The sequence below is a fragment of the Chrysemys picta genome, chromosome 2 (assembly GCF_011386835.1).
Source record: "Chrysemys picta bellii isolate R12L10 chromosome 2, ASM1138683v2, whole genome shotgun sequence".
NCBI classification, from domain to species: Eukaryota; Metazoa; Chordata; order Testudines; family Emydidae; genus Chrysemys; species Chrysemys picta.
The window spans coordinates 51,470,555-51,497,749 of NC_088792.1; the positions used below are offsets into that span (position 1 = coordinate 51,470,555).

Here is a 27,195-nt window from a genome sequence, read left to right on the forward strand (position 1 = left end):
GTTCAGTCTTTTTGGACTCCTCTTGAAAAAAGTCTATAACAAAGACATTAAATGTATGGCTTTTAAAATGTCTTCTGAAGATTCTGCAGCTCAAACTAGTGCGAGTTGGAGTAGATGTCATTTGCAGTGCGTATAGGAGAGATTAGGGTTACACTTTTTTCTGAGCAAAACTTATTCTCCATGCATTCCAGATAAGTTTGCAGCTCCATCAAATGTACAAGCTGACATCTGTTTGGGGTCCAATTCACAAGCATTTAACTCTTCTAAGATGTGGGTTGTCAGAGATGCAGCCAATGTGTCTTCTATAACCTGAACATCTAGAAATGCATCTACTGGCCTACCACTGACATCAAGATAACATATGCTATGACTTAATATTTGATGACCATTTGCATTGGTGCATTCATCAGCTAGGTATGCACATTTTTTGAATGTGGTGAGAGAATGCTTCACTTTTTCAACTGCTGAGTCTTTCATTGTTGCACCGCAGGCTCCTAACCAGTCAATTGAGTTTCTTGCAGAAAGATAGTGAGCATTTGCTAGTCTTGTTTGGAACCAGTGTCCAACTTCAGGGCTAACAAGTGACAATGCACTTAATATTGGCCTCCAGTTTGTAGTGTGTGGTATCTTTTGCTTAAATAGAAAGTATGATGTGGCAGCCATGTTTTTTAAAAGGCTTCCTGCATGTCAGTACACTCCAGAGGCTTGGTGTTTTACAGCCTTTTCACAGTTTGTCAGCATTGGCTTTGCTGATCGGTTTGGCAAACCAGGCTCCTCCAGTTTTACCAACTGTGGCAGTAGGAAGCTTTCCTTCTTCGTAAGATTCTTTGTAAGAGGTACACCAGTAACCATCTTTTGTAACTTCAATAAATGGGTAAAATTTGACTGACAAACATCAGGAACTGCCTTTTAGATTGTGGCAACACGGTTTCTTTAGTAGATAGCTGGATTTGTACTTTGGGCTGTTCAGATGTGGGTATACCACTTGAACCTTCAGATGACATGTTGGCATATTCTTAGTTCTTGGTATGTTCTTCATCTTGGTTGGTTTTTGAGGCCTTTGTGTGGAAAAACTGTTGTTTTTTATCTTTTCATTTTAATTTTGACCTGCAACATTTAAAACAGATATGAATAAATTAAATGTTTTGATAGGATAATGCAAATTAAACCAAAACACATAATTTTAGATTTCTAAAACAAAAATATTAAAAAAAATAAAAAATATGTAATTTAAATTGACCTACAAAATTTATTATAATATAATACAAATGTTTAGTATAGAAACTCCCTGAGAGAACGACCTCTTGAGATAGTGACGATGCAAGATAACGACCTTGGCAAATAATGCATTTTAAAAATCTTGGCCGACTAGGAAACGTGCATTTATATAAGTTTTCCAGTCACAAATCTAGCATTCCGGAGCAAACTCACTAAAACATACTAAATCAAGTTGTCCCAAGAATGAGAAAGTATATTAATTCCTTCCATATATATATAAACTTTAATGACATATCAATAAAAAAAAGGCGTTATTACTGTGGCTGCCCGGTTGCTGTAAGCAAGTTTTGTATGTTTTCATTGGCAAGGCGATTTGGTGCTAACTCTCAGCCCCACATTTTAAACATCAAAAACACCAATAAACATCAGCTTTTGAATTTGATGATTTACTGTTGTTTATCAACCATAATTTGAAATTATTAGGCCAACCAACATCGTTGAATTGAATCTGCTGTTGTCATAACAAATGCAGCTGTGTGAAAAAGCTAGTCTTTGGTCATACTTTGCACAACTACTAAGCTTTTTACAAGTATTTTATCATATATATGCTTTTAAAGTGTGTATTAATGTTTCAATTTCAATTAAAATTTCCAATCAACAACTAAATGGATTTTTTTCCAACTAGCAAACGGGCTGCCCGAGGTGCTGCGCTAGGTGGCTGGTGGCGATGCGGGGCCGCGGCCCCTCGTGCATGACCCCCATGTGGAACAGTCCCGAGGCTCGCGCCGCGGACGCGCTCTCAGTGACAGGCCACAGAGCCCCCTCGAGCGGCGGGAAACCAGCATTTCCCCTTTCCGACGAGTCCAGCAGTCGCCCTGGCAACAGGGGCGGCATCGGGGCGGGGCTTCCTCTCAGGCCGCCAATCGAACGTGACAAAATCCGTTACCGACGCCCTGGTGACGTAGTCAAACGGCGCTTCTTATTGCGTAGAAAACGGGGGGCGCTTGGCGTCTCTATGTTGGGGTTGTCCGGAGACCGACCCCGGAAGCGAAGGCGCCAGTGGCAGCGTCGTATTCGGTTCGGGAGAGCGTCTGAGGCGGGTGCGCGGTGAGTGAGCGGAGCTTTCACGCCGCGCGCCACAGGGTGGGTTTCCAGAAATGCCCACTTGGCTCCGGGGAAGGCGATTTCTTCAAAATGATACATAGAACGAGTGTTTCTGAGGCGGGAAAGCTACAAAAATTTCTCCCACTAATGTGTGAAGGTTCTTTGTAGCAGAGTAATAATAGGTGGGAATTAATGTTTGAATTAAAGTCCAGTTCTGCGGAAAAAACCGTACTGAAGCTCTTTGTCTTGCAAAACGGAAAGAAGCGAGCTGCTTAAGAGTTTTGTAAGTGCCTTTGACAATATCATAATATGTGTATGTGCTCCTAATACATATATCCTGTATATGAGTTGGTTTCTTTTAAGTCTTTTTAATCAGACATTACATTTTTGCAAGTTGGCATGGCATTCTCCTCCCTTTCTTGCTACAGAGAAGACATCTGTGCTTTGACAGAGTTTTTTTCATATTGCCCCATGAGATGAACTTTAGTCTGACACCATGTGGTGCTGAGATACCTCAATACTCATGGTAGTATAATAAAGGAGTAATAGTCACAGAGGGTTTCATACACATGGGAAATTCTGTTTTCAGTTCAAAGAAGTCTAGCTGGATATTTTTTCTCAGTAGATATATTATATCAATAACAGACGGAAGAGGGTTGAGAATGGAACCTTAGGGTGATGGGGGAGAATTTTACAATCTCAGCTTAAGTATATACAGTGCTTGAATGTTTGTTTGCCTTAGAAATAACTCAAGGCCTTGTCCTAGTTTTAATTTAAAGATGAGTTAGGCAACTAAAGAACAAATATAAAAATCTGTGTTTACTAAAACCATTACAATTCCTTTCTTAACAGTTTCCATGTGGATGGACATCACCTGCGTCTTCCTACAGAATTTTAAATCACTTGCATTGATCTGTAATTGCAAACATGAGTGGCTCCAAACCTGATATTCTTTGGGCTCCACACCATGTTGATAGATTTGTTGTATGTGACTCAGAATTGAGCCTCTATCACATTGAGTCTGCTGTGAGTTCAGAACTCAAAGCAGGGTCCTTGCGATTATCAGAAGAAACTACAGCTACATTATTGTCAATAAATTCAGACACGCCATACATGAAATGTGTGGCTTGGTATCCTAAATATGATCCTGAATGTCTTCTAGCCGTTGGACAAGCAAACGGTCGAGTTGTCCTTACCAGTCTGGGCCAGGATCACAACTCAAAGTCCAAAGAGCTGATAGGAAAAGAATTTGTTCCAAAACATGCACGGCAATGTAATACCTTAGCGTGGAATCCATTGGACAGCAATTGGCTTGCTGCTGGCCTAGATAAACATCGGGCTGACTTTTCAGTATTGATCTGGGATATAAGTAGCAAATACACTCCAGAGAGTGCAGTTGCCACAGAGAAAGTGAGACTTTCAGCTGGAGATACTGAAGCTGGGCTGGTAGTGACAAAGCCACTTTATGAATTGGGACAGAATGATGCTTGTCTTTCTCTTTGCTGGCTTCCACGGGACCAGAAACTTCTTTTAGCTGGAATGCACCGAAACTTGGCTATCTTTGACCTTAGAAATACAAGCCAAAAAATGTTTGTAAATACCAAGGCAGTTCAGGGAGTGACTGTAGACCCATACTTCCATGATCGTGTGGCTTCCTTCTATGAAGGTCAGGTTGCCATATGGGATCTCAGAAAATTTGAAAAGCCTGTTTTGACCCTGACAGAGCAACCAAAGCCCCTAACAAAAGTAGCTTGGTGTCCAACAAGAACTGGACTGCTAGCTACTTTAACTAGGGATAGTAATATTATTAGATTGTATGATATGCAGCATACTCCCACACCTATTGGAGATGAAACTGAACCTACAATAATTGAACGAAGTGTGCAACCATGTGAAAATTATATTGCTTCCTTTGCATGGCATCCCACAAGTCAAAATCGAATGGTAGTTGTGACTCCCAACAGAACTATGTCTGACTTCACAGTTTTTGAAAGGATTTCTCTGGCATGGAGTCCAGTTACATCTCTTATGTGGGCTTGTGGCCGACACTTGTACGAATGCACAGAGGAAGGAAAGGCTAGTTCCTTAGAAAAAGACATAGCCACTAAAATGCGTCTCAGGGCTTTATCCAGGTATGGCCTTGATACTGAACAGGTCTGGAGAAACCATCTTCTAGCTGGAAATGAAGATTCTCAGCTGAAGTCACTTTGGTACACTCTGCACTATATCCTTTAAAATGTAAAATAAGGGACGTTGTAAAGGAACCTTGTATACAGATCAGTCTCTATATAAACAATTTGTATTTCTTACTGAATGTGTAAAGAGCTTATAATGTAAACAGAGCAAGATATTGCAAATACTTTCTGAATATTAATCATAAGAATTGAAATTCTACTTTTCCAAATCCCAGGGGAAAAAATAATGGAGGAAAAAACATATTGTCCTAGTATTTTTCTTTCCAGATGTGTTTGTCTTTCATCTCCCCAGGACGTTTCAAAATTCCCTTAGAGGCAATCCAATACCCATTTGCATGATCAGGGTAATGCTTACATTTCATTTAAATTAAATATGGTCTCTTTATTTTTTGTAATTGTATTTTAGGAAATGTTTCATTGTTACAAGTGAAATATCTACTCAGTGTATTGTAAGGACTCACTAATGTTCGTAAAGCACTTTGAAGATTAAAAGTATGTAAGTGCTAAACATTTGTTTTCATGCATGATTGCATAGGACTCTAAAAATCTACCTGAATAGTTCCAAACCTTTTAGACAGTTGTATACTTTTCCTGATTTAGGGCCCAGTCACATTTACAAACCTGGAGGCAGTTAAATAATTCAGAATGTAGAAGTACCCCCCTGCCTAGTGGAAACTGGGTCCATTCCATGCTATATCCATGGCTACTATTTGGGTGAAAAGCAACACACGTTTGTGGACAAACTGTAAAAAGCAGTCACCTTTTGCTCCCTGCGCACTTTCACTAAGGGCTTGTCTACATGGGAAAATTTACCAGCATAGTTATACCATTATAATTATACCTGTAAATTTCCCCATGTAGATAAGCATGAATATTTACAGGCTATGGACTTGTCTGTACATACAGTTATTCAGAAACAGCTCTTCTAGAATATGCCTTCTTTCTGTTTAGCTACATCCACTTTGAAAATGGGTTAAGATAAACAGGAACAAGGCACTTTTGGAATAGGAGTGTCTACACATGGACTTATTCAGGAATAATTTCATGTATAGAAAGAGACTTCAACATTTAGCGCTTGACACTTTTGGATGCTGGGTAGGCACTTAAGGGGAGAATCCATTAATTAAGTTTCTTGTTGAAGAGACTCGACCTTTCTCCGTTCACCCTTTCCCTAAATTTAGTCCCTTTAGATTTTTGCTTATGTAGACTGTACCTGCCCTTCATTTTATTGAGGGGTGCTATTCAGAATCCTAGTGAGTGAGCTGGGGCCAGCCAACCCATAAACAAATTAGCAAGTAAGGAAATCTTCTTTGACAACAGTGCATGGTACCGTTTTCTTACATCATGTTAATTTATTAAAATTTAGTAGTTCATTTTGCTTACAATGTTCCATTAGTGTGGTGATCTGCAGGTGACCATCCTATTGTGGAGAGGCTGGTATGTAAGACTACTTGAATGGGAGCACATTTGAAAGAATGGGGTCTTTTTCCTGTAATTAAACATTAAGACTTTTTCATGTTTCCTATACGTGTGAATACTTATGAAACAGTATACTGAAGATATGGATCAGAAGCTTACAGGAAACAAAGGGTCCTTAGTTTATGCAGGCATTAAATCAATTGTGAAGTCATCTTTGGGTAAGAACATTGCTACTTTAATAATAATTCTACTGCAGCATGTTTACAAAAACTTTGTGTAGACTGGTATGGTTTGTCACATGTACAAAATTGTTAACTTGTTAGAATGCACGTTGCAGTATATGGAAAAAATGAATATGCAGAAAGATGATGCAGAAGCACAAGTAAACATTAGTTTCTAATTGGCTCTTGGATAAATCCCCGTATATACTCGATCATAAGCCACTTTGTTTATAAGCCGACCCCCTCCTCCTCTCCCCCCCCCCCCCCCCGATGGATAAGTAAAAATGGAAAATTTTTATAACCTGTTCATAAGATGACCCTATAATTCAGGGGTCAGCAAACTTTGGCTCCCAGGCCATCAGGATAAGCTGCTGGTGTCTATGAGGATGTCTCTGACCTGACTGGAGCTGCTCTGGCAGGCTGGGCGGTGCAGCTGCAGCCTGCTCCGGCGGGCCAGAGTGGGCCGCGCAACTGCAGCATGTTTCAGTGGGCTGGGCCGGGCGGCGTGGCCGCAGCGTGCTCTGGCGCCCAGGTGGCATGGTCACAGCCTGCTCTGGGGGCTGGGGCCAAGCGGCACGGCTGCAGCCTGCCAGCCCTGGTGCTGCAGCTGCTTTGGAGACTGGGGGGAGAGCAGTGTGGCCAGAAGTGGAGAGAGACTGGCTCTGCCTCTTCCCTTCTGTCTCTGCTGGTTGTGCTGCCTCTCCTTGCTCGCTCTGTTGGGGGGACGGGGTGGGGACTGTCCCACCTCTCCCTCTTTATACCTGTTCATAAGCTGACCCCCGTCTCTGGTGCTTCCCTTTTTTACTAAAAAAATTCAGCTTATGAACGAGTATGTACAGTAATTTGAAACAAAACCATTTTTCTTGCAATAGCACCCAGAATTTCTGGTTTGCTTTGAAAGTCCGTTAACATAGCGCAAGATGGGTTTCAACTTATTGGAAAAGTCATGAAAATTTATTTCAAACATTGCTTTTCCTGATGTTATGTAAAAGCTTGAAAATGATTCTTTTTCTGTAATCATTTGACAATATAATTTTTTTCTGAGTAAGAATGCAGCAGCAGCCAAATAGACTTTGTACTGGTTACTACTTTGTATATGTCAGAATAATATAATCAGTGATGTAAACCAAAATACCGAGTAAGTCCTCCATGTGTGTGAAAGAGACAGAGGGTGGGTGTGTGTGTGTGTGTGTGTGTGTGTGTGTGTGTGTACACAATCACCCTCTATCTACATGCCATGTGCTTGCTTAGCTGAATAAAAAGATGTTTCACTTATATCAGTCTTGCTTCAAGGAGCTTATAGAAGGTGTGGCTAAGCCCCTTGAAGCAAGAATCATGTCTTTTTATTCTGGGAGGCACCTGGAACGTGTTTGGCTGCTGAACGAAATAATGAACCGTAGAATTCTAGTAATAACAGAAGCATGTGCTGTTCTGTCACCTCTTTCCTTTTTAAGCTTAATTTTTGCTTTTTCAAATTCGAAAATCTTGTTACAAAGTTCATAGGAGCAATGAAGAGTTTCCAGAATGTTGTGTTGGTAAGAAGACTTGATTGGAAATAAGTATCAGTTTAATGTACATGCTAAGAAGCCATGTATTTACAACAAATTCTATTCTATACTAATGCTAAAACAAAAGTTTAGTAAATGTTCCTTTGTAAAACTAACTTTGTTTTCAATGAAGCCTGAAATTAAAATGTTGCAAATTGTCTGTCAAATAATTTAAATTGTGTTTCTTCTTAGGAACAACAGAGAATTTGAGGCATAGCAGGAGTGGGTCCGATAGGCAGGCAGATATTATTCAGTATCTAAGTGAGGAGAGGTCATTAGCCTTGCAGCTCTGTGGGTGGATTAAGAAGGGAACAGATCTAGACGTGGAACCCTTTCTAAATTCTTTGGAACAAGAAGGAGACTGGGAGAGAGCTGCTGCTGTGGCACTTTTCAACTTGGACATACGGCGAGCAATACAGATCCTAAATAAAGGAGCTTCTTCTGAAAAAGGTATATTTTTGTACCTTCTAATTTTTTATTTTTATTTTTTTGGTTGCGGATAACTTGCCTTACAGTTACTAGATCAGTTTTCCCTTCCATAGAAACCCCATCAGGGCATTAATGGCAGCAAGTGGACACCCACCCTTGATACACTTAATTCAGTGAGGGTTGGATTGGGCCCCATGTTGGTGAGGGGTGAAAACATTATCTAGTATTTAACCAATTCTAATCTGTTGCTTCCTTCTTTAATGCATTATTGGTCTTAGTCTCTTGAAAGAGCAAGGGATGATCTCATGCCCTGTACAAAATACATCCACTAGAACCCTAGAAATGCTGATATCTAGTCCAGTACCCAAGACCAATCTTTTTCTTTTATGGAGGTGTGTTTTCAGTTTTATATTATGTAAATAGATTGCTTTTCATTAGTTTAATGTTTAGTGATGCAGGAAGCAAGCAAAGTATGTCTGAATGTCAGCATATGTGGGCTATTTCGGATTATTGTAAAGTTCTTATTGAACAAGTGCTTTTAAAATTTTTATCCCTATACTTGGTGGTTTTTGTTAATCAGGTGATCTGAACCTCAATGTAGTAGCAATGGCTTTATCAGGATATACAGATGAGAAGAACTCCCTTTGGAGAGAAATGTGCAGCACTCTAAGATTACAACTAAACAACCCCTACTTGTGTGCCATGTTTGCTTTTCTGACAAGTGAATCTGGTTCGTATGATGGAGTTTTGGTAAGCAAATTTGTCATACTAAACCTCCTTTAACTGTATACATACAGAGGCCTATATATGAATTCTTTGAATTTAATTCTAATTAGAATGTATTCTTGTTTACTTCCTCCTGATGCTCATTGTTTTCTCATGAATATTTCCTTTTAAAAAAATCCTATGATATTCATGAATAATCTATAAAGATGGAATAAAATTCTAGCTAAAAATGTCAAAGTTCGCTTCATAGTAAAACTTAAGAGTTAATTTAGGTTTTTTCTTTAATTGTAAACTCATTGTAAAACTATACAAAACTACATGAATAACCCTTTAAAATTATAGTTGGGATCTTCTCTCTTTCAAACAATAAAAGACAATGTTAAGAAAATATTTAAGCGGGTAGGGAAGCAAATGAGTGAGAAGATGATAAAAGGGGAGGGAAGGGAAAACAAATAGAGAAGTTCATCAGATTTCCCCCATGTTTTCCCTTAAGTGAGCATTCCAGTTCACTCAGTTGTCGTCTTTGTTTTCTAGCAAATTTAAAAAACGGATCTTTTAAAATTATTTAAAAGATTGACTGCCTTGCTTAGGCTATCTTCTGGAAAAACAAATCAAAATTTCTTAAAACAGCTGGCATAATAGAATAGGGGAATCCTATGCATAGGGCCCTACCAAATTCATGGCCATGAAAAATGCGTCACGGACCATGAAATCTGGTCTTTTTTTGTGTGCTTTTACTCTATACTGTACAGATTTCACTGGGGAGACAAGCGTTTCTTAAATTGGGGGTCCTGACCCAAAAGGGAGGGGGGTGTGTGTGTGTGTGTGTGTCACGGTATTGCCACCCTTACTTCTGCATTGCCTTCAGAGCTGGGCGGCCAGAGAGCGGCGATTGTTGGCCAGGTGCCCAGCTCTGAAGGCAGCGCCCCAGCAGCAGCAGCAAAGAAGTAAGGATGGCAATATCCTACAATGCCATGCTTGCTTCTGCACTGCTGCTGGTGGCAGCTCTGCCTCCAGTACTGGGCTCCTGGCCAGCAGCCACCACTCTCCAGCTGCTCAGGTCTGAATGCAGTGCCGCCCCCAGCAGCAACGCAGAAGTAAGGGTAGCAGTACCACTCTTTTTCTCCCCCGCTAACTTTGCAACCCCCCCCCCCCCCCTACAACTCCTTTTTGGGTCAAGTCCCTCAGTGATTGGGGAAGGGAGGCAAGAAAGTGCCGTGCATCACTTAACAGAAACTGTTCTGGCCAGTGTAAGGATCAGTGTTTAACTGTCATCAAAGGGATAGCTGTCCAGACATTGTGAAGGAAAGCAGTCATGACATAAAGTGAGGCTGAGATGAATGTTCTCCCTTTCAGCAAATGTGCACCCTCTCTTTCCAGGATGTGGGGGAATAAGAGCAAATGGAAATCTAAGGAGGGTTAGCAGTTCATAGAATAATCCACCAAAACACTAAAAACCAGTCACAGGGGTCTAAGAAGGGATTGGCAAAAGGTAACACGAACATGGCCAACAAGATAAAGGGAAGGATAATAAATAAGTGGTGGCTTTTTTGTTTTTGTTCAAGTATACCTTTTATTTAAAAAAAAAATGTAAAGTCTAGATTCCCCCCCCCCCGTTTACCTTAAAATTAAAAAAAATAAAATAAAGAGAATTCCCAATGAAAAATACTATTTCACTTTTACAGTGCAAATATTTGTAATAAAAATAGTGAGCACTGTACACTTTGTATACTGTGTTGTAATTTAAATTAGGGCTGTCTATCTAATCGCAATTAACTCACATGATTAACTCAAAAAATTATGAGATGAACTGAAAAATACAGTTTCATTTATCATTTTAGTGCAAATATTTGTAATCAATTGGTATTCTATTGTAACTGCGATTAATCACAATTAAGTACCATAATGCAATCTCTTTATCGTGAAAAATCTAGATGTTGTTGTTGTTGTTTTGTTTGAGTGCAGTTATGTAACAACAATAACAATGTAAAACTTCAGAGCCTACAAGTCCACTCAGTCCTACATCTTGTTCAGCCAATTGCTAAGACAAACAAGTTTGTTTACATCTAGGGGAGTTAATGCTGCTGGCTTCTTATTTACAATGTCACCTGAAAGTGAGAACAGGCATTTGTATGGGACTTCTGTAGTCGTAAATATCTTGCAATGCCGTGCCAGATATGCTGAACATTCCTATGCCCTTTCATGCTTCAACTACCATTCCAGAGGACATGCTTCCATGCTGATCTCGCTCATTTAATAATAATAATAATAATTAATTAATTAAAAAAAAGGCGTTTAAATTTGTGACTGAACTCCTTGGGGGGGAGAATAGTATATCTCCTGCTCTATTTTATCTGCCACATATTTCATATTCTAGTAGTCTCAGATGATGACTCAGCACATCTTCATTTTAAGAACACTTTCGCTGCAGATTTGACAAAATGCAAAGAAGGTACCAATGTGAGATTTCTAAAGAGAGCTACAGCACTTGACCCAAGGTTTAAGAATCTGATGTGCCTTCTAAAATTTGAGAGGGAAGAAATGTGGAGCATGCTTTCAGAAGTCTTAAAAGAGCAACACTCCAATGCGGGAACTACAGAATGTGAATCACCAAAAAAAAGAAAATCAGCCTTCTGCTGGTGGCATCTGACTCAGATGATAAAAATGAACATGTTGGTCTGCACTGCTTTGCATTTTTATCGAGCAGAACTTGTCCTCAGCATGGACGCATGTCCTCTGGAATGGTGGTTGAAGCATGAATGGACATGAATATTTAGCGCATCTGGCATGTAAAAAATTGTGCAATGCCAGCTACAACAGTGCCATGAGAACACCTATTCTCACTTTCAGGTGACGTGAACAAGAAGCAGGCGGCATTATCTCCTGCAAATGTAAACAAACTTGTTTTGTCTGAGTGATTGGGTGAAGGATGGTGTGGAGGATGGTGTGGACTGCACTCTCAGCAAGTTTGCAGATGACACTAAACTAGGAGGCGTGGTAGATACACTAGAGGGTAGGGATCGGATACAGAGGGACCTAGACAAATTAGAGGATTGGGCCAAAAAAAATCCGAGGTTCAACAAGGAAAAGTGCAGAGTCCTGCACTTAGGACGGAAGAATCCCATGCACTGCTACAGACTAGGGCTAGGTAGCAGTTCTTCAGAAAAGGACCTAGGGGTCACAGTGGATGAGAAGCTGGATATGAGTCAACAGTGTGCTCTTGTTGCCAAGAAGGCGAACGGCATTTTGGGCTGTATAAGTAGGGGAGTTGCCAGCAGATCGAGGAACGTGATCGTTCCCCTTTATTCGACATTGGTGAGGCCTCATCTGGAATACTGTGTCCAGTTTTGGGCCCCACACTACAAGAAGGATGTGGAAAAATTGGAAAGAGTCCAGCGGAGGGCAACAAAAATGATTAGGGGTCTGGAACACATGACTTTTGAGGAGAGGCTGAGGGAACTGGGATTGTTTAGTCTCCAGAAGAGAAGAATGAGGGGGAATTTGATAACAGCCTTCAACTACCTGAAGGGGGGTTCCAAAGAGGATGGAGCTCGGCTGTTCTCAGTGGTGGCAGATGACAGAACAAGGAGCAATGGTCTCAAGTTGCAGTGGGGGAGGTCCAGGTTGGATATTAGGAAACACTATTTCACTAGGAGGGTGGTGAAGCACTGGAATGCGTTACCTAGGGAGGTGGTGGAGTCTCCTTCCTTGGAGGTTTTTAAGGCCCGGCTTGACAAAGCCCTGGCTGGGATGATTTAGTTGGGAATTGGTCCTGCTTTGAGCAGGGGGTTGGACTAGATGACCTCTTGAGGGCCCTTCCAACCCTGATATTCTATGAAGAAATAGGCCTGAGTGGACTTTGTTTTATTTTTTGCATGCAGTTATATTTTGTACATATTTCTACATTTGTAAGTTCAGCTTTAGTGATAGAGATTGCACTACAGTACTTGTATGAGGTGAATTGAAAAATACTATTTTGTTTCTTACAAAATACTTGATCAAAAATACTTGCAAATATTTGATCAAAAATAAATATAAAGTGAGCACTGTACACTTTGGTATTTTGTGCTATAATTTAAATCAATATATTTGAAAATGAAGAGAGAAATCCAAAAATGGTTATTAAATTTCAATTGGTATTCTATTGTTTAACAGCGCAATTTAAAAATATTAATCTTGATTAATCGCAGTTTTATCATGATTCATTTTTTTTGAGTTAATTGCATGAGTTGACTGTTATTAATCGACAGCCCTACTTATAATGTGTGACTGTAGAAAGCAATTGTATGGTTATCCTCTGATTATGTTGCCAGTATGTGGTACCTTCACAATTGTTCTCTGAACCTGTTTAGGAGAGAAACTTGGTTTAACTGTTTGGTTTTCCACAGAATGCTTATAGGTTAATCTGTAACTGTTAAGAGTTCTAACTTTGGGCTCTTGGTCTGTATGGATGAAAGATTAGAGGAGCTGTACAAATATTCAGTTAGTTTACCCATAAGCCAACAGCTAGAAAGATATATCTATCTTGTTTAAATAGACTGAGTTCTTTGGGGTCGGGAGTCTCTTACCCTGTTTGTAAAGTGCCCAATACAATGGGCGCAGGTCTCATTTGAGGTCCCTAGTGCTACTGTAATACCAATAATAAATAACAGAAGTATTGAGGTTATTTTAATGTCTCTAATATGATTTTTTTCAAGAAAGACAATTTAGTAGCATCATCTACTTTTCCTCTTCAGTTCAGCACCTCCTCCCATCTTTCTTCTCTCTCACTTGCACATGTTTTCCAGCCTTCTCCTTTTTTTCACCCTGCATGTATCCCTGCTGCTTGGATGTATTCTCCACTATACATGCTGGAAGCAGTGTGGCCCAGCACTGTGACTTGCCAGCTTTTCATAGACTGAAGTGCAATTTATTGGATCAGGCTCTTTGCCATTGTGGTAGATTGCCCCTGGTAATGGTTTTGTGACTAAGCCTAAGCATAAAAAGGTACCTGGTACTTGAAAGAGTTAATATCACAATGTGAGGGCACCTCTTATTCAAGTGCATAATGAAATTCATGTCATTAGTTATACAGTAAGCCTACTGTTCTGTTTAGAAACAAGTGATTTGGAAATTTGAGCTTTATATTGCCATATGTATCTATCTTTCCCCGCAGTATGAGAATAAGGTAGCAGTACGAGACAGAGTGGCATTTGCTTGTAAATTCCTCAATGATGCACAGGTGAGTGTGTTTGAATATTAGCATAAGCTGATATGTCATCCTGTATCTTTAATCAGAACCTTTTATAGAAAATTCTAAAAGTGTGAATAATGGAAGTAATGATACAATGTGTTCCTTTCCTGGAAAATAAAAAGGAATATATTAACTATTGTATAATCTGAAAATCTGATTTCCACTTGTGATAACTTAAGGTCAATATTAATACTTTCACTATTTTTATAGCATATTACTATGTTAATGTATTTCTAATAGGATACATTGACTGTTAATGCCATAGTCATTATAATCCCTGATATATCTTTACTAGCAATTTTATAATTATAGTGTCTTATTCCACAACTGACTCTGCATAGGTGATTTCCCATTTAATTCAGTGGTGCTTCATGCTGACAGAGTTCTGCTTGCATGGTGTCAATGGCTGGATCAGGACCAAACTGTGTAGAGGAGGTTTTCACAATCTGTCTCTTGGTTGCCCTTCCTTCTCCTTTGTCTGGCTCACATACACATGGTCAGGTTAGCAAACAAAAATTAAGCATCCTTCAATTAGTGATCTTATCTAGGCATGTGAATTTGTTTAATCTGTTTTCATGGGAAATGGTTAAACACTTTGACATGCCTGTAACAAACTAACCTGATTAAGCTATACAAACTTTCTTTGCTGTTTAAATGCTGCATAAATTGTTGTCTAATTGTGAAGATTCTCTTTTAAAGAGAATGTGTGTTAATCTCTAAGACTTGACTTCAGAGTGTTTTTTGTACTGATAGAACAGCAAACGCTTATATTCCAGATTAAGTTAAGAGAAATCAGATAGGTTGTTTGACAGTAGGAAAGGGTATTTTTAAAGTACTGAAATGGTGGCTCATCTTTTGTTTTCCCACCATGTGAGGAAACTTGAGTATGTTTGCCAGGATTTTGACTCTGATGCAATGAAGTGGATGTTTCTGTATTTTAGATTCATTTTTCTGCATAAATTCCAGCAGATACCTCTTAGGGAGAAAATTAATCAAAAAGTTGAAGTGTTAGCATGTGCTAATTGGTCACATTAAAAGTCATGAGAAGAAAATGAAGGTGGAAATCCTTTATTTTTGTAGCTGAATAGATTCATTGAAAAGCTGACAAATGAATTGAAAGATGCTGGGAACTTGGAAGGAATTCTGCTGACAGGACTGACAAAAGATGGAGTGGACTTAATGGAAAGTTACGTTGATAGAACCGGGGATGTCCAGACAGCAAGCTATTGTATGCTCCAGGTTAGTATTTCTCTCTGAAGTAATTTCAGGTTACTCCATTATTCTTCAGCACTATAGTAATAAATCTTTATATAGTGAACTGAAAAGTACTTCTTAGCATGTATTAAAAAAATGAGATATACCATGTATAGCCTATGTAGTTTACTTTCAGTGTTTCATTTGGCATCTTAGAAGCAGAGGTTCTCGTTGCTCTTTCTGGGGAAAGACATGGAATACTCCTTTCCCCTTCCACTAGCTGGGCTGGGCACACCTAGTCACAGTCTGATACTAATTGAGCTCCCAAGCAGGATCCAGGGATGGTACTCTGAGAAACATCCCAGTACCTTCCTTACTTCCCAGAAACTGGTGGCAGAGGAACTTGGATTCTTACCATGTCATTGCTTCTGGATTGTGTTGGCAGAGTTGCTGTCACCACCACCACCATTGACTTTCATACCTACCTTTTGGATAGTGAGTTTAGTCTTCTGATGTCTGGTCCTACTTTTAAAGTCCCGTGGGTCTGGGTTGTTAAGGGATATCGGAGTACAAGTGTTTTCTGCCTGACAAGAAGACTTAAGCTGGGGTAAGTATTAGATACACTGGTGCAGAGCTTGAAAAGTGTATGTGACTGAATGTATCCTGCCATGTCATTACCCCCATTCTGCTGTGTTCTACATTTTTGATCCTGTACACATGCTGGCTCCCTCTCCCCTTCAGATCTCTCCTCAATTCTGCCTTTTCCCACATTCCCTCCCTTGTACAATACACACAATGAAAATACTAGTTTTAAAAAACCTACCCTAACATTGTGTGCCATGTTACTATAGCAACTGTGTGAAAGCACAGCTTTTTCACACTTGTTTTACATCCTCCTCCCCTTCCTGATGTTATACCTCCGTGTCCTATCTCTTATTTGATTTAAATTGCAAGTTCTCTAGTGGGGATCATGTTTGTGTAAAGTGCTATTCACTTGTAAAGCACTATGTAGAAATGTAAAAAAACAAAACTTTGTTGTTAATCATAATCAAACTGTGAATTAAAATATTGAATACTTGGACAATAAGCATATCATGCTCCTAACAAAGCTTGGTACAATTATAAGATACATGGGTTTCTGAACAGTACTAAAGCGTAGTATTGCATTATAGCTCATGTTTGCTGAATTTTTGTATTTAATAGATAATTTTGAATGTTTCCTTTAGTCATACTACATTGTACTGCTTCAGATATCTTTTACTAAATCATGTGAATCCCTCTGAAGAAATACTTGTATTGTGGGGGGCTGTAAAATATGTATTAGTCTTACCGTTAATATATTGCGGTTAACGTTTAAAACAAATTGGCAGCAGCCCCCAACCCCAGACCCTGACCGCTGTTGGGTTAACAATTACAGTTAACTAATATAATTTGAATAGTTTAAACGGGTACTTTTAAAAACTCTATTTACATCCCTAGTATTGTATATGTTGGTTTATTTCATGCTTTAGGGTTCTCCGTCCGACATACTTAAGGATGAGAGGGTTCAATATTGGATTGAGAATTACAGGAATTTGTTGGATGCTTGGAGGTTCTGGCATAAGCGAGCAGAATTTGACATCCATAGGAGTAAGCTGGATCCCAGTTCAAAACCTTTAGCACAGGTAAACATGAATTATATTTTTGTGAGCATTTAATAAGGTAAAAAGTTAGTCCTTCAGCACCTCATCCATAGGGTTTCCTTTCACACGTTCATCATAGTGTCTGCTCAGACCTAGCACAGCTTTATGTGCCTTCAGTAGGTCCAGACCTTCCAACCCTTTCTAAAGGATTTGGGACCTTCTTGGACGCAGGGATCCTGTCCATTTGCTGGGGAAGAAGGCTGTGAGGCATTTTAAAACCAGGCTGTTTATCTAAAATTTCCTATCTATTGGCCCCTGGAAAATCGAGTGTGAACTAGTGTATGTACACCTCTCTGGAGGGTACCTTCAAAGAGCTGACAATGGAGGAAGTGCATTAGCATCCCTCCTCCCTATGAGAGAGGGTACATATTGCCACAACACATACACAATTGCCTTTTTAATGCAATGTACCCCAAAGGTATTCAATAAGGTTTAACTTAATTCATTAGATTTGTTCAGGATATTGTCAGTCTGTCACACATACATAGAGAGGCACGTACTCATTGTTGTTAGCCACATCTTGGCCTCCACCAGCAGAAAGGAAGGCCTGGTTTAAGGCCATGCTGAAAATGTTGCTGCAAGAGCCTGTTAAATGTGTGTAGGGCAGGCAGGGTGGCGGTGGTCTGACAAAAAGCTGCAATCCTGATTGTTAGATGAGGGAAAATAGTACTGAAAAAATCCAGTTTCCCCTTACAAAACAGTGGAAATGAAATAAACTTTCAAGTCTTTTTATTAAAGTAAGCTCGTTTTTGTTCAGTGTTTTTTAGCAGGTGTTTATATAATCATTTTATAAGAGTAGAAACAGGCCTTTCAACAACTTTGATTTCCAGCACTTTCTATGGTGAAAGCAGGTTCCTTCATCCCCTGCTAAAAAGAATCATTCAAACTGCAGCAGTGCATTGAGCTCCACACTCGTCCCATTCACTGTAAGAAAATATTGACACATATGGTGACAAATATTGATTAAAAAGTGCCCTGAATTTATTTGTGTGTGTGATGTAAGATATTTTATATGGCTAAAGACACAAGAATCAATATTTTTTTCCCTAAAATAGTGTTGTGTAGAGTCCTACAGCCTTGTATCTCTCAAGATTCTAAACTTTTGTATCTGTTTACCTTCATGTTCTGTTTAGAACCTCAGATGGGCACTCCTATGTATATTTCAACTCCAATACTTTGCTGTTATTGACTGTGGGTGTTTTTTAATTCTGTAGCTTGTGGCCAACTGTCTATTCCTAATGAGATTTTAGCCTTTTATCTTAAATCAGCAAAGCAAAACTACTCCATTCATGAACATAACTAGAATGTATTGATTGTACCCTATTGCAAGTATCTCATTCCTATTATTAATTTTGGCTCTTGTCTGTGTTTTTGTAGGTATTTGTGAGTTGCAATTTCTGTGGGAAATCAATCTCTTATAGCTGTTCAGCCATACCTCATCAGGGCCGAGGTTTTAGTCAATATGGAGTAAGTGGCTCACCAACCAAGTCAAAGGTTACAAGTTGTCCTGGTTGTCGGAAACCCCTTCCTCGCTGTGCACTTTGTCTAATAAATATGGGGACTCCAGTTTCCAGCTGCCCTGGTATGGCACAATTTTAAGAAATTCCTTTTTAATCTTAAAATGCAGTACTATTTAAAGGTGCATGATTAGTGGCCCCTGTTTAATGACATTGCATTTGTATCTCTCTTTCTAGTCTTATTATTTTGAAATACCTCTCTCATTGAGTGAAAGATTCACTGGTTCAAATCCCACCCAGTTCAGTGCTGAGACCCCTGATTACAATTATTTGATGCCTGACAGTTTGGAAATTAGTTGTTCCTGACAGTTTGCCTGTAAAATACCTACTCCCTCAATGAACATGGAGGTTACCCTGTCATTGCTAGAGAGCAGGCTCTCCCAAGCAGATGAGGTACATTCTTGCATTGCAGCCTACTGTTCTTCTGTTGCTGCTACTGCCTATGAAGATGCATGTATTGTATGACTCAAGACTTCAGTCATCTGGAGTCTAGTCACACGTGGGAGAAGTGAGTCTAGTAGTCAGAACACAGGACAGGGAAGAACTAAGAATTCCTGACTTCTAATCCTGACTCTAACACAGTTTTCCTTTATGACCTTGGGCAAGTGACTTGACCTCTCTGTTTCAGTAAAATGAGACTAAAACTTAGTTATGTACTTCACAGGGTTATTAGGATCAGCTTTGTTTGTAAAGTATTTCCATCTTGGGATCATACTATAGAATTGTTAAGAATTTCATGCTATAAACAAAAAATAGGTAAAAATACAACTTTACTAAATGGTATTATTGTATCTTTATTATTGTTGACAAATCTGTAAGTGTAGGGTGAAAAACAAAGACAATGGCAGCAAGTTAAAGCCATTAAATATATCCAAGAGACTATGCACTTCTTACTTATTACGTGTACCCTAGAAAGTTTTTAGCTAACTGTTTACATTTTACAGTGACATGAATAAGATTTAATCCATGCCTTGAAACTGAAAAAGCACTTTATATTTCTAAAATGTAATTATATTAAAACTTATTCTCTCTTCTCCTCTTCCCTGTGACAGGGATGTGTCCTTGATCATGCCCCCTTTTGGCCCTGCAGGTGTACAGCCCTCAGCTCCCTCTTGGTGCATGCAATCACTCACTGAGACTTGGTACTGAGAACAAGATCCACCCCACCCCTTGTTGTGGGCGCTCATTAACTTTTTTCTTTTTTTACAGAGTACAAAAACCTCCATTGTTAGTCCCTCAAGTCCAACCCTACTGCTGGTACTGTGGTTAATATTGACAAGTGTTTTCTCCCAAGTTCAGGAGTCCACAGCCACTCTTCCTGGAGCAGAGTTATAGCTTAAATGACTCCCACTCCTTAAATCAAGAGTCCAAACTTTCCTGTTGCTGGATTGTATTTCAAAACAGGTTCACTCTCCTTAAGTCAGGAATTCTCCACTGTCATCCTGGAGCTGGGTTAGAGTTCAGGCTAGCTTCTTCCGAGCTGGCCCCTCTTTACTCAGTCCTTTCACTTATCACCTTAGAGAGGTTAACAGGCAAGCAGTTCTCCTGCTAGAGTCTCTGGGAGCTCCTCTCTCCAGGAGCACCCTCCTCCAACTGAGCTCTAATAGCCTTCTGTCAGGTCCAGGTGCTCATTAGTTAGCTGCCAACCAGACCCCCATGGCAGTTAATTGCTTACAGATGGGTTTGTTCTCCTTAAAGAAGTCTGTCATGGGTAGACTGGGTCCTGACTCCCCAGAAAGGGCCAGCCATCCTGTGATGCTCCCCCATATGTAAAATGTCTGTCTGCAAAAATTTTATTGCTAACTAGCAAACTAATATGTCCTCCACTGTACTGTCATGAGGTTTATTTCATGGCTGTAACAGCCTTCAGTCTTACTGGTTAAATGCTAAACAAATTGTGTTGATGCTTTCTCTCACTAACCATGCTTATAGTTCAGTATTGTGATATTACAGACATGGAATATAGTATTGTCATACATACACACATCTTTCCCAACTGTTTCACCAGTCTGTCTTAAGACTTCTTTATTACAATTGTTTCCATTTATAGCTTATTGATAGGTTACTATGCGGTTCTAGAGTAACACTCTTCCAAAGCAGAAAAGAAATCCTCGCAATGAAATAGGTAACATTAGAAAATGTAGCAGTTATTGCAAAAGAAATAGTGTGATATGAAGCTATTAATAGGCAAGCAGAAATTACTGTGACAGTAAGAGCTAAAACAGTAGCTTAGCAGTATAATTCTATTGGTTGTTTTATACTTCCTGGTATACTAACATTTTTTTCCTGTTTATTAATTTTGCTAATTACCTGTTAGGGGTGGAAATGATTTTATAAAATCTCAGAATAGAAATGTATTGCAAATACTCTCATATGAAACCTCCTGAGAAGCTAGAATGTAGGATCTCCGTAGTATTGGGAGTACCAAAAAGTCATGTCAAATACACCTGGTAACACTGTAAACAACTATGATATTTCAAAATATTTGTGCTCAAATGAGAAATACCATATTGAAGAAAAATGTTCACGCTTTCAAGATAGAATCATTGGTGAAATAACTTTTTCTTAACTAATTACAGTTATCACCCCAAACTAAATGAAAATTAATCAGTTTATTTCTGCTTCCAAATCAAGCTCCTAATTTCAATTTTAAGTTCTTTAATACTCCAATATAGCACAGATATTGACTGAAAGTTTCTTACCTATCCATAGGAGTATCAAAGTCAGATGAAAAGGTGGATCTTAGCAAGGACAAGAAATTAGCCCAGTTCAACAACTGGTTTACATGGTGCCACAACTGCAGGCATGGTGGTCATGCTGGACACATGCTCAGCTGGTTCAGGTAAACTGACAAAATTAAATATGTAGCCGCTCACACAAATTTATATCTAATGTGCCATATCTGACATACTTCCTTGGCTGTCGTGTTCATTATATATTGTATTTACTTGTCTGGTATTACGTAAAAATATAATTTAAGCCAGGCATACACACAAGTGAACCAAGCTTAAGGTTGAGATTTCAGCTTTAACTCTGTATCTCCTGATTTTGAATCAGTGATTTCCAAGTCCTAATATTGCATTAACGCTAGCTTTTGCATGGAATGTATGTCAGCAGAGTCAAATTTCTGCTGCTATCATCCCACAGTGGAGAGTTTGAGCATTTGCTTGAGATTCAAGACAGTTGTGTGTGATTACAAGACACTATAACCAGTAATGGCCAGTCATCCAATTAACCCCTGTGCCATTGTGCTGAAAGCCATGCCCTACCTAGAAAAAGCTGTAAGTGTGAACAAACTTTCTCTTTTCCATGACTTTCTTGGCATATTGGTACTGCTTGATAGTTTGATTTGGAAAGATGTGGGGGAGATCTGTCCTGACATAGGGATCAAAGAAATGGCAAATTCTTGTGGGGGGCAGTCATTGTTAGGGGTGGCCCAATGGAAAGGGAAGCTGGCAGCCTACGGAAGCAGTCTGATAAAATGGAGAACTTGCTAGCTGGACAAAAGGCTGCTTTTTATCATGGTACTGGGGGTCAGCTATTGCTCAGGATCTAGGAGAGTGTGTTAATTTCACAAATGTAAATAGCGATTTCACGTTGACAGTCCTGACTGTCTTGTTTTTAAATTTTGTGTATTGTGTTTAAAAACATATTCTTTTCTATTTTCTCATGTGATGACAGGTGTCAAATGTCAGGTTCATTTGAGTTCTATTCTGACAGTTTAACAGCATGGCTAGGATTAGTTTCTAGGTTATCTCGTGATTTATTGCAAGATGTGGCATGTTGCCCATTAATTATTCTGTGTCATGCACAGTTAGTAGCCTTTTATCCCATTAAACTGTAGGATGTATTAAATGCATGTCTCCTCTCTCTAGATGTCATGCTATACCTCCTGCAGTTGGTGCCTACTGCTGGCGATATTTGAGCCCAATTTGTCACACTATATTGGACTCCCTGTCTTGAATTTAAACTTTGAATATGGCACCATTTTACATATTAGAAAGATCATTTTCAAAGATGCAGACAGGACAAGGACAAGAGTGTCATTTTAATTTTATCATAGACTCTTAAGATCAGAAGGGACCATTATGATCATCTAGTCTGACCTCCCGCATGATGCAGGCCTCAAAAGCTGACCCACCCACTCCTGGAATAATTCTCTCCCTTAACTCACCTGTTGAAGTCCCCAAATCATGATTTAAAGACTTCAAATTGCTGAGAATCCTCCAGCAAGTGACCCCTACCCCATACTGCGGAGGAAGGCGAAAAACCTCCAGGGCCTCTGCCAATCTACCCTGGAGGAAAATTCTTTCCTGACCCCAAATATGGCGATCAGCTGAACCCCGAGCACGCAGGCAAGATTCTCTAGCCAGACCCTCTGGAAAAAGTTCTCTGTAGTAACTATTAATATCCCATCATTGACCATAGTTACTAATTACCAGCGATGGCATGTTATTGACCTATTGACTAAAATCACTTTATCCCATCAAACCATCCCCTCCATAAACTTATCAAGCTTAATCTTAAAGCCAGAGAGGTCTTTCGCCCCCACTGTTTCCCTCGGAAGGCTGTTCCAAAACTTCACCCCTCTGATGGTTCGAAACCTTCGTCTAATTTCAAGCCTAAACTTCCCGACGGCCAGTTTATATCCATTTGTTCTCGTGTCCACATTAGTACTGAGCTGAAATAATTCCTCTCCTTCCCTGGTATTTATCCCTCTGATATATTTAAAGAGAGCAATCATATCCCCCCTCAGCCTTCTTTTGGTTAAGGTAAACGAACCGAGCTCCTCGAGTCTCCTTTCATACGACAGATTTTCAAGTTGACTGTGTGAAACTTACTTTCTGAGCCTCTAGGTACTTTCTGCTTATATTTTCATAGTTTAAAAGGACTGATCTTCTGCTTTCAGATAACTTTTATTGCTGATTTATTCTGTATGCTTTATTACTATTTCCAAATTATGTTTAGCTATTGATTTCTTTGATCATGTTGCTGCACAGATTTACGTTTTGGGAAATACAGGACTGAGATTACAGAACTGTTCCTTTACAATTTTATAATCCCCAGTTTCCTTTCTCATCCAGGGACCATACTGAGTGTCCAGTTTCTGCGTGTTCATGTAAATGTATGCAGCTGGATACTACAGGGAATCTCATCCCAGCAGAGACTGTTCAGCCATAAAACAACCGAGTTTCAAAATGTGGGGCTAATAGCTGTCCTTCACAGCCTAAATACATACCTCAAAACAAGCAACTCATGAATCACCCATAGTGGAAAAATAAATCATTCTGTTGGATCAGCAGTTTTGGTGTGTGAAGTTTATATGTGCTTCACAGAGCCAGGTGTTGCTGGAATGAACCTTTTTAAGTGTGCCATGTGGACTATAGTCAGTGTGTTGAAGCAGATCCTTTTAGAAATACTTCCACAGGCTTTGTTGAAATTCAAAGCACCCTTCAAGAAGAATTTTTTTTTCAGAGTAACACTGAACAATCCATGAATCCGCCATCTGAAATGAGCCAGTGTTATATACTGTTGTTAGTACGAGTTCTGGGCTTTCAAAATAGATAATTGAAGACTGTTATTGAGAAAATCCCTGAGTTATGCTGTAGCTTTCTATTTTCATTCATCACTGCTCATTATGTACAAAGGATACTTTTACTTAGAAATTCTTTCAAGAGTCCAGCTATTAAAACATTTAATTTCCCTTATGGATTTTTCTTGAAAGAAAAGTTGCGTTCATGTAATTTTTTTTTCTGTATTCACATTTTGTTAATACCAAGACTATTTCAATGCAAGTTTACTTGCATATCTTGCTGTTTTGAATGTAAAATCTTTTAAGTTTTTTCTTAACAAGAAACAGTTTGAAGAATTATTTCATAAAAAGTGGACTATCAACTTCAAAACAGAATACAAATAAATCCTGATTTTTATGAAGGACTCTGTGTGCGTCTAAAATATTATCAAAACTGACATTTTGTAAAAGTTAATCAAATTCAATTGTCAATTCAAATTATGATTACTGGACCCATATAAATTTCAGATAACATGAAGATTTGAATATTCAGTGTTTAGAAAATCCGGGTTTACCTGCTCTTGTAAAATGTGTTGAAATGTGAAATGCACTAATTAAAATTATGCTACAGATTACCAGTAGATGTTGGCCCTCCTCATAAAATTGCACAATTTTTAAAGTTTCTGGTCAAGAGCAGTTTCATAACCTGTTGCTAGTCAGGAACAAAATTCATTAGTGGCGCACTGAGTGTCATTTGGCCACACTATACTTGGCTCTAGTGAGTGTTTATTTGTCCTTGATTTTTATAAGCACCAAATTTCTCACAGAATTAGAAGAAACTGCTTTAAGGTGTGTGTGGGTGTATGTGTGGTTTTTTAACTGGTGAATAAAAATTGATACTTAACACTCGTATTGTCACTCAACCCCCCCCCCCCCCCCCCAAATGTTAAAAGATGGAACACTAGCAATAAAATGGTATCTTATTGCCAGTATTGTGAAAAATTGGTCTTTAAAAAACAGAACATACTGTAAGATGCAACTGGTTACCAGTATTCCATTGTATTGGCAATAAAGTAGAAGCCAAATGTAAATTATGTATATGATGCCTCACCATGGACTTTTTTTTCTGATTAAACCTATTGTTTTAATATATTAATTACTTTTCCCTACCCTAAAATTGTTACCTAAGTGGTAGTCTTATTTTTAAACTAATTTGTAAAAGGTACTTGATATTTGATTATTTGTACAAAGGCTTGCTTGGAAGAGGGAAAGATTTTTGTCTTATTAGCAGCAAATATTTATTTCTACCTACTCAATTATATTTTGCACACTTTGTTTTTATGTTGTGAGGGGCTTCTGCCAATCTGAAATGTACTCCATTAATAAATGTAAGCTTGAACTTAATGCATAAGGTATTGTTCTGATGATATAGTGCAGGCAATGTAATATTTAGGCTTCAGTTTCACAGGAATCTGGATTTTAGACTGTCAATTTTTTATTTTGAATCCACCATAGTAGTAACAATTAATTGGTGGTTTGTTTGTTGTTCCCCCTCCTCCCCCCCCCCCCCGGAATATTCAGTATAAACAACAGCATGATTACTTATTGTCATCTTTCCCTCATGTAAAAGTTCTCATTTTGAATTGTCAAATCCTATCATCATGAAACTAGAAGCTTATTTTATGGTTCTCTTCATCTCTTTAAATCATATGAGTTAAGAATGTTTGTATATTCTGATACAGCATAAGCACATGTAGTCAGTGCTCAAGCTTTCAGGCAAATGCATTATATTTTAACACCCTCATTTCAGTACAGGATGAGAAGTGCAATGTCTTCAGCATTTTAATCTTGTTAATCATTATCACTATTTCTCCTGTGCTGGTTTTAAAATAAAGTTGTGGTTTCTGTCTGTCTGATTTGCTGCTTTAACGTGAATTGCTTCTTAGTGGTTTTTATCTTCATTGTTCCTTAGCATTCTACTGATACCACAGCCCATGAAGGTAGGAGTACAGTAAAGAATAAATACATGCAATTTCTGTGAATGGAATGTGGTTTTTTCAGTCTTTTTGGTTTATTTAGGTTTCTATACTGGATTCATATCCATTTGATACCAAATGTGAATATTTATCTCATTAGAAATTCCTATAATTAACATGGGATGGGGATTGCAATTTGTATGGAGTCTGACAACAATGATACTCAAATAGGGAGGGAAAAATCTTTGCCTCAGTCCTCAGAAAAAGCCACTAACTACAGAAGCCGGGGAGAGGCGTTGCAAAGAAACCATTTCCGGGTGGCCATTCTTAGCCCTGGCATACTTTAGGGTGGCCTCAATGCTGGCTATAGCTCCAAGTGCCAGCCAGAGAGAGAGTACAGTGTGCTCTGTCTAGGCCTCCTCTCTCCCACAGCCATATACCTCAAGCTAATTGTGTGTAACTATAACAAGGCTGCTGTTCTTCTAGATGTTTTGCTGGTTGTACAGCTTTAGTGGTTACTCTTCCTGAGGTTGGAAACAGCTGTTGTGACAGATTGGTAACAAATCTGCCTGGGACTTCAGGTGATCAGGCTGAGGCCGCAGGATCTTTAGGGGAGATGAAGGAGCACACCAAGTGACTAAGTTTAAAGCTTTATTAACCAAATAACAGCAGTGAGTGCTGGGTGTGCCCCACATTACTCAGAGGGAGGAAGAAAGCATTAGTGCCTGAGCCCTAACCCACTTTCATACTTACACACGCACAACCCAAGGTTGGCTAAGCCTGGGTGTATCGTAAGAAGAAGAAAAGGGGAAGAAGAGTTCTGCCCTGTGCATAGGTTGTCTTCAGCTCCCAGGAGGGTTTTAAGCTCTGGGTTCTTCCAGGGGTGTTTTTGTCCAGGGACCTTTGTCCCCCGTGCTCTCGGTACCAGTCCGAACCAGCCTTCTGCGGCTCCCTTAGTTTCCCCAAAACACACTGGTTTCAGGGTCAGGAGCTTGTTTTTCAACTCACTGGCCTTTGCAGTCTTACTGGTTTTGCAACCCCTTCAGTTCTGTCTGGCTCAGTTCTCCCTTTCTCATAGCTGGCCGGGGTTTGAGATCCAGGCTTCTGGCTGTTTGGCAGCAGAGAGCTTGTTTGTGTGCTGGCCTTGGGCTGCAGTTTCATTCTTTATCTTCCAGCCTAGCTGGATCGCTGACTTAACCCGTTCCTGTCTCCCTTCCTCCCT

The 27,195-nt window shown here is 39.3% G+C and overlaps 2 protein-coding genes across 24 annotated transcripts in view; both read left to right on the forward strand.

Annotated features, from left to right (window-relative positions):
- Window positions 1–1,945: 1,945 nt before the first annotated feature.
- The window catches only part of UMAD1 (UBAP1-MVB12-associated (UMA) domain containing 1), a 183,610-nt gene continuing 158,360 nt past the window's right edge, over window positions 1,946–27,195 (forward strand). For 11 of the 16 annotated variants that reach the window (XR_010599145.1, XM_065587026.1, XM_065587019.1 and 8 more), the window contains exon 1: window positions 1,946–2,281. Coding sequence is in view for 13 of the 16 variants with exons in the window: in XM_065587026.1 (XP_065443098.1) it covers window positions 1,946–2,281 (336 nt within the window). In the remaining 3 variants the exon portion in view is untranslated. The remainder of the gene's footprint in view (window positions 2,282–27,195) is intronic. The other 5 variants (XR_010599143.1, XM_065587021.1, XM_065587023.1 and 2 more) reach the window with 4 other exon arrangements.
- On the forward strand, window positions 2,186–25,906 carry MIOS (meiosis regulator for oocyte development). 8 transcript variants are annotated; one of them, XM_042856822.2, is made up of 11 exons: window positions 2,186–2,325; window positions 3,175–4,546; window positions 6,056–6,154; window positions 7,897–8,154; window positions 8,714–8,883; window positions 14,015–14,080; window positions 15,173–15,331; window positions 16,798–16,950; window positions 18,346–18,550; window positions 21,198–21,327; window positions 23,553–25,906. In XM_042856822.2, exons 2-11 carry the CDS (start codon window positions 3,250–3,252, stop codon window positions 23,743–23,745), a joined length of 2,730 nt encoding a protein of 909 aa, XP_042712756.1. In that variant the 5' UTR covers window positions 2,186–2,325; window positions 3,175–3,249; the 3' UTR covers window positions 23,746–25,906. The 8 variants fall into 8 exon arrangements, with proteins under 8 accessions (XP_042712756.1, XP_008161645.1, XP_042712772.1 ...); XM_008163423.4 differs by having other exon boundaries at window positions 23,570–25,906; XM_042856830.2 differs by having other exon boundaries at window positions 2,222–2,361.

Bases quoted from the DNA above. Each gene is read 5' to 3' on its own strand.
- MIOS (XM_042856822.2), top strand. From the start codon at position 3,250: ATGAGTGGCTCCAAACCTGATATTCTTTGGGCTCCACACCATGTTGAT. The intron at 4,547-6,055 runs ATATCCTTTAAA...ACGTGTGAATAC, and splicing joins ACTTTGGTACACTCTGCACT to TTATGAAACAGTATACTGAA. The intron at 21,328-23,552 runs GTAAACTGACAA...TATAATCCCCAG, and splicing joins CACATGCTCAGCTGGTTCAG to TTTCCTTTCTCATCCAGGGA.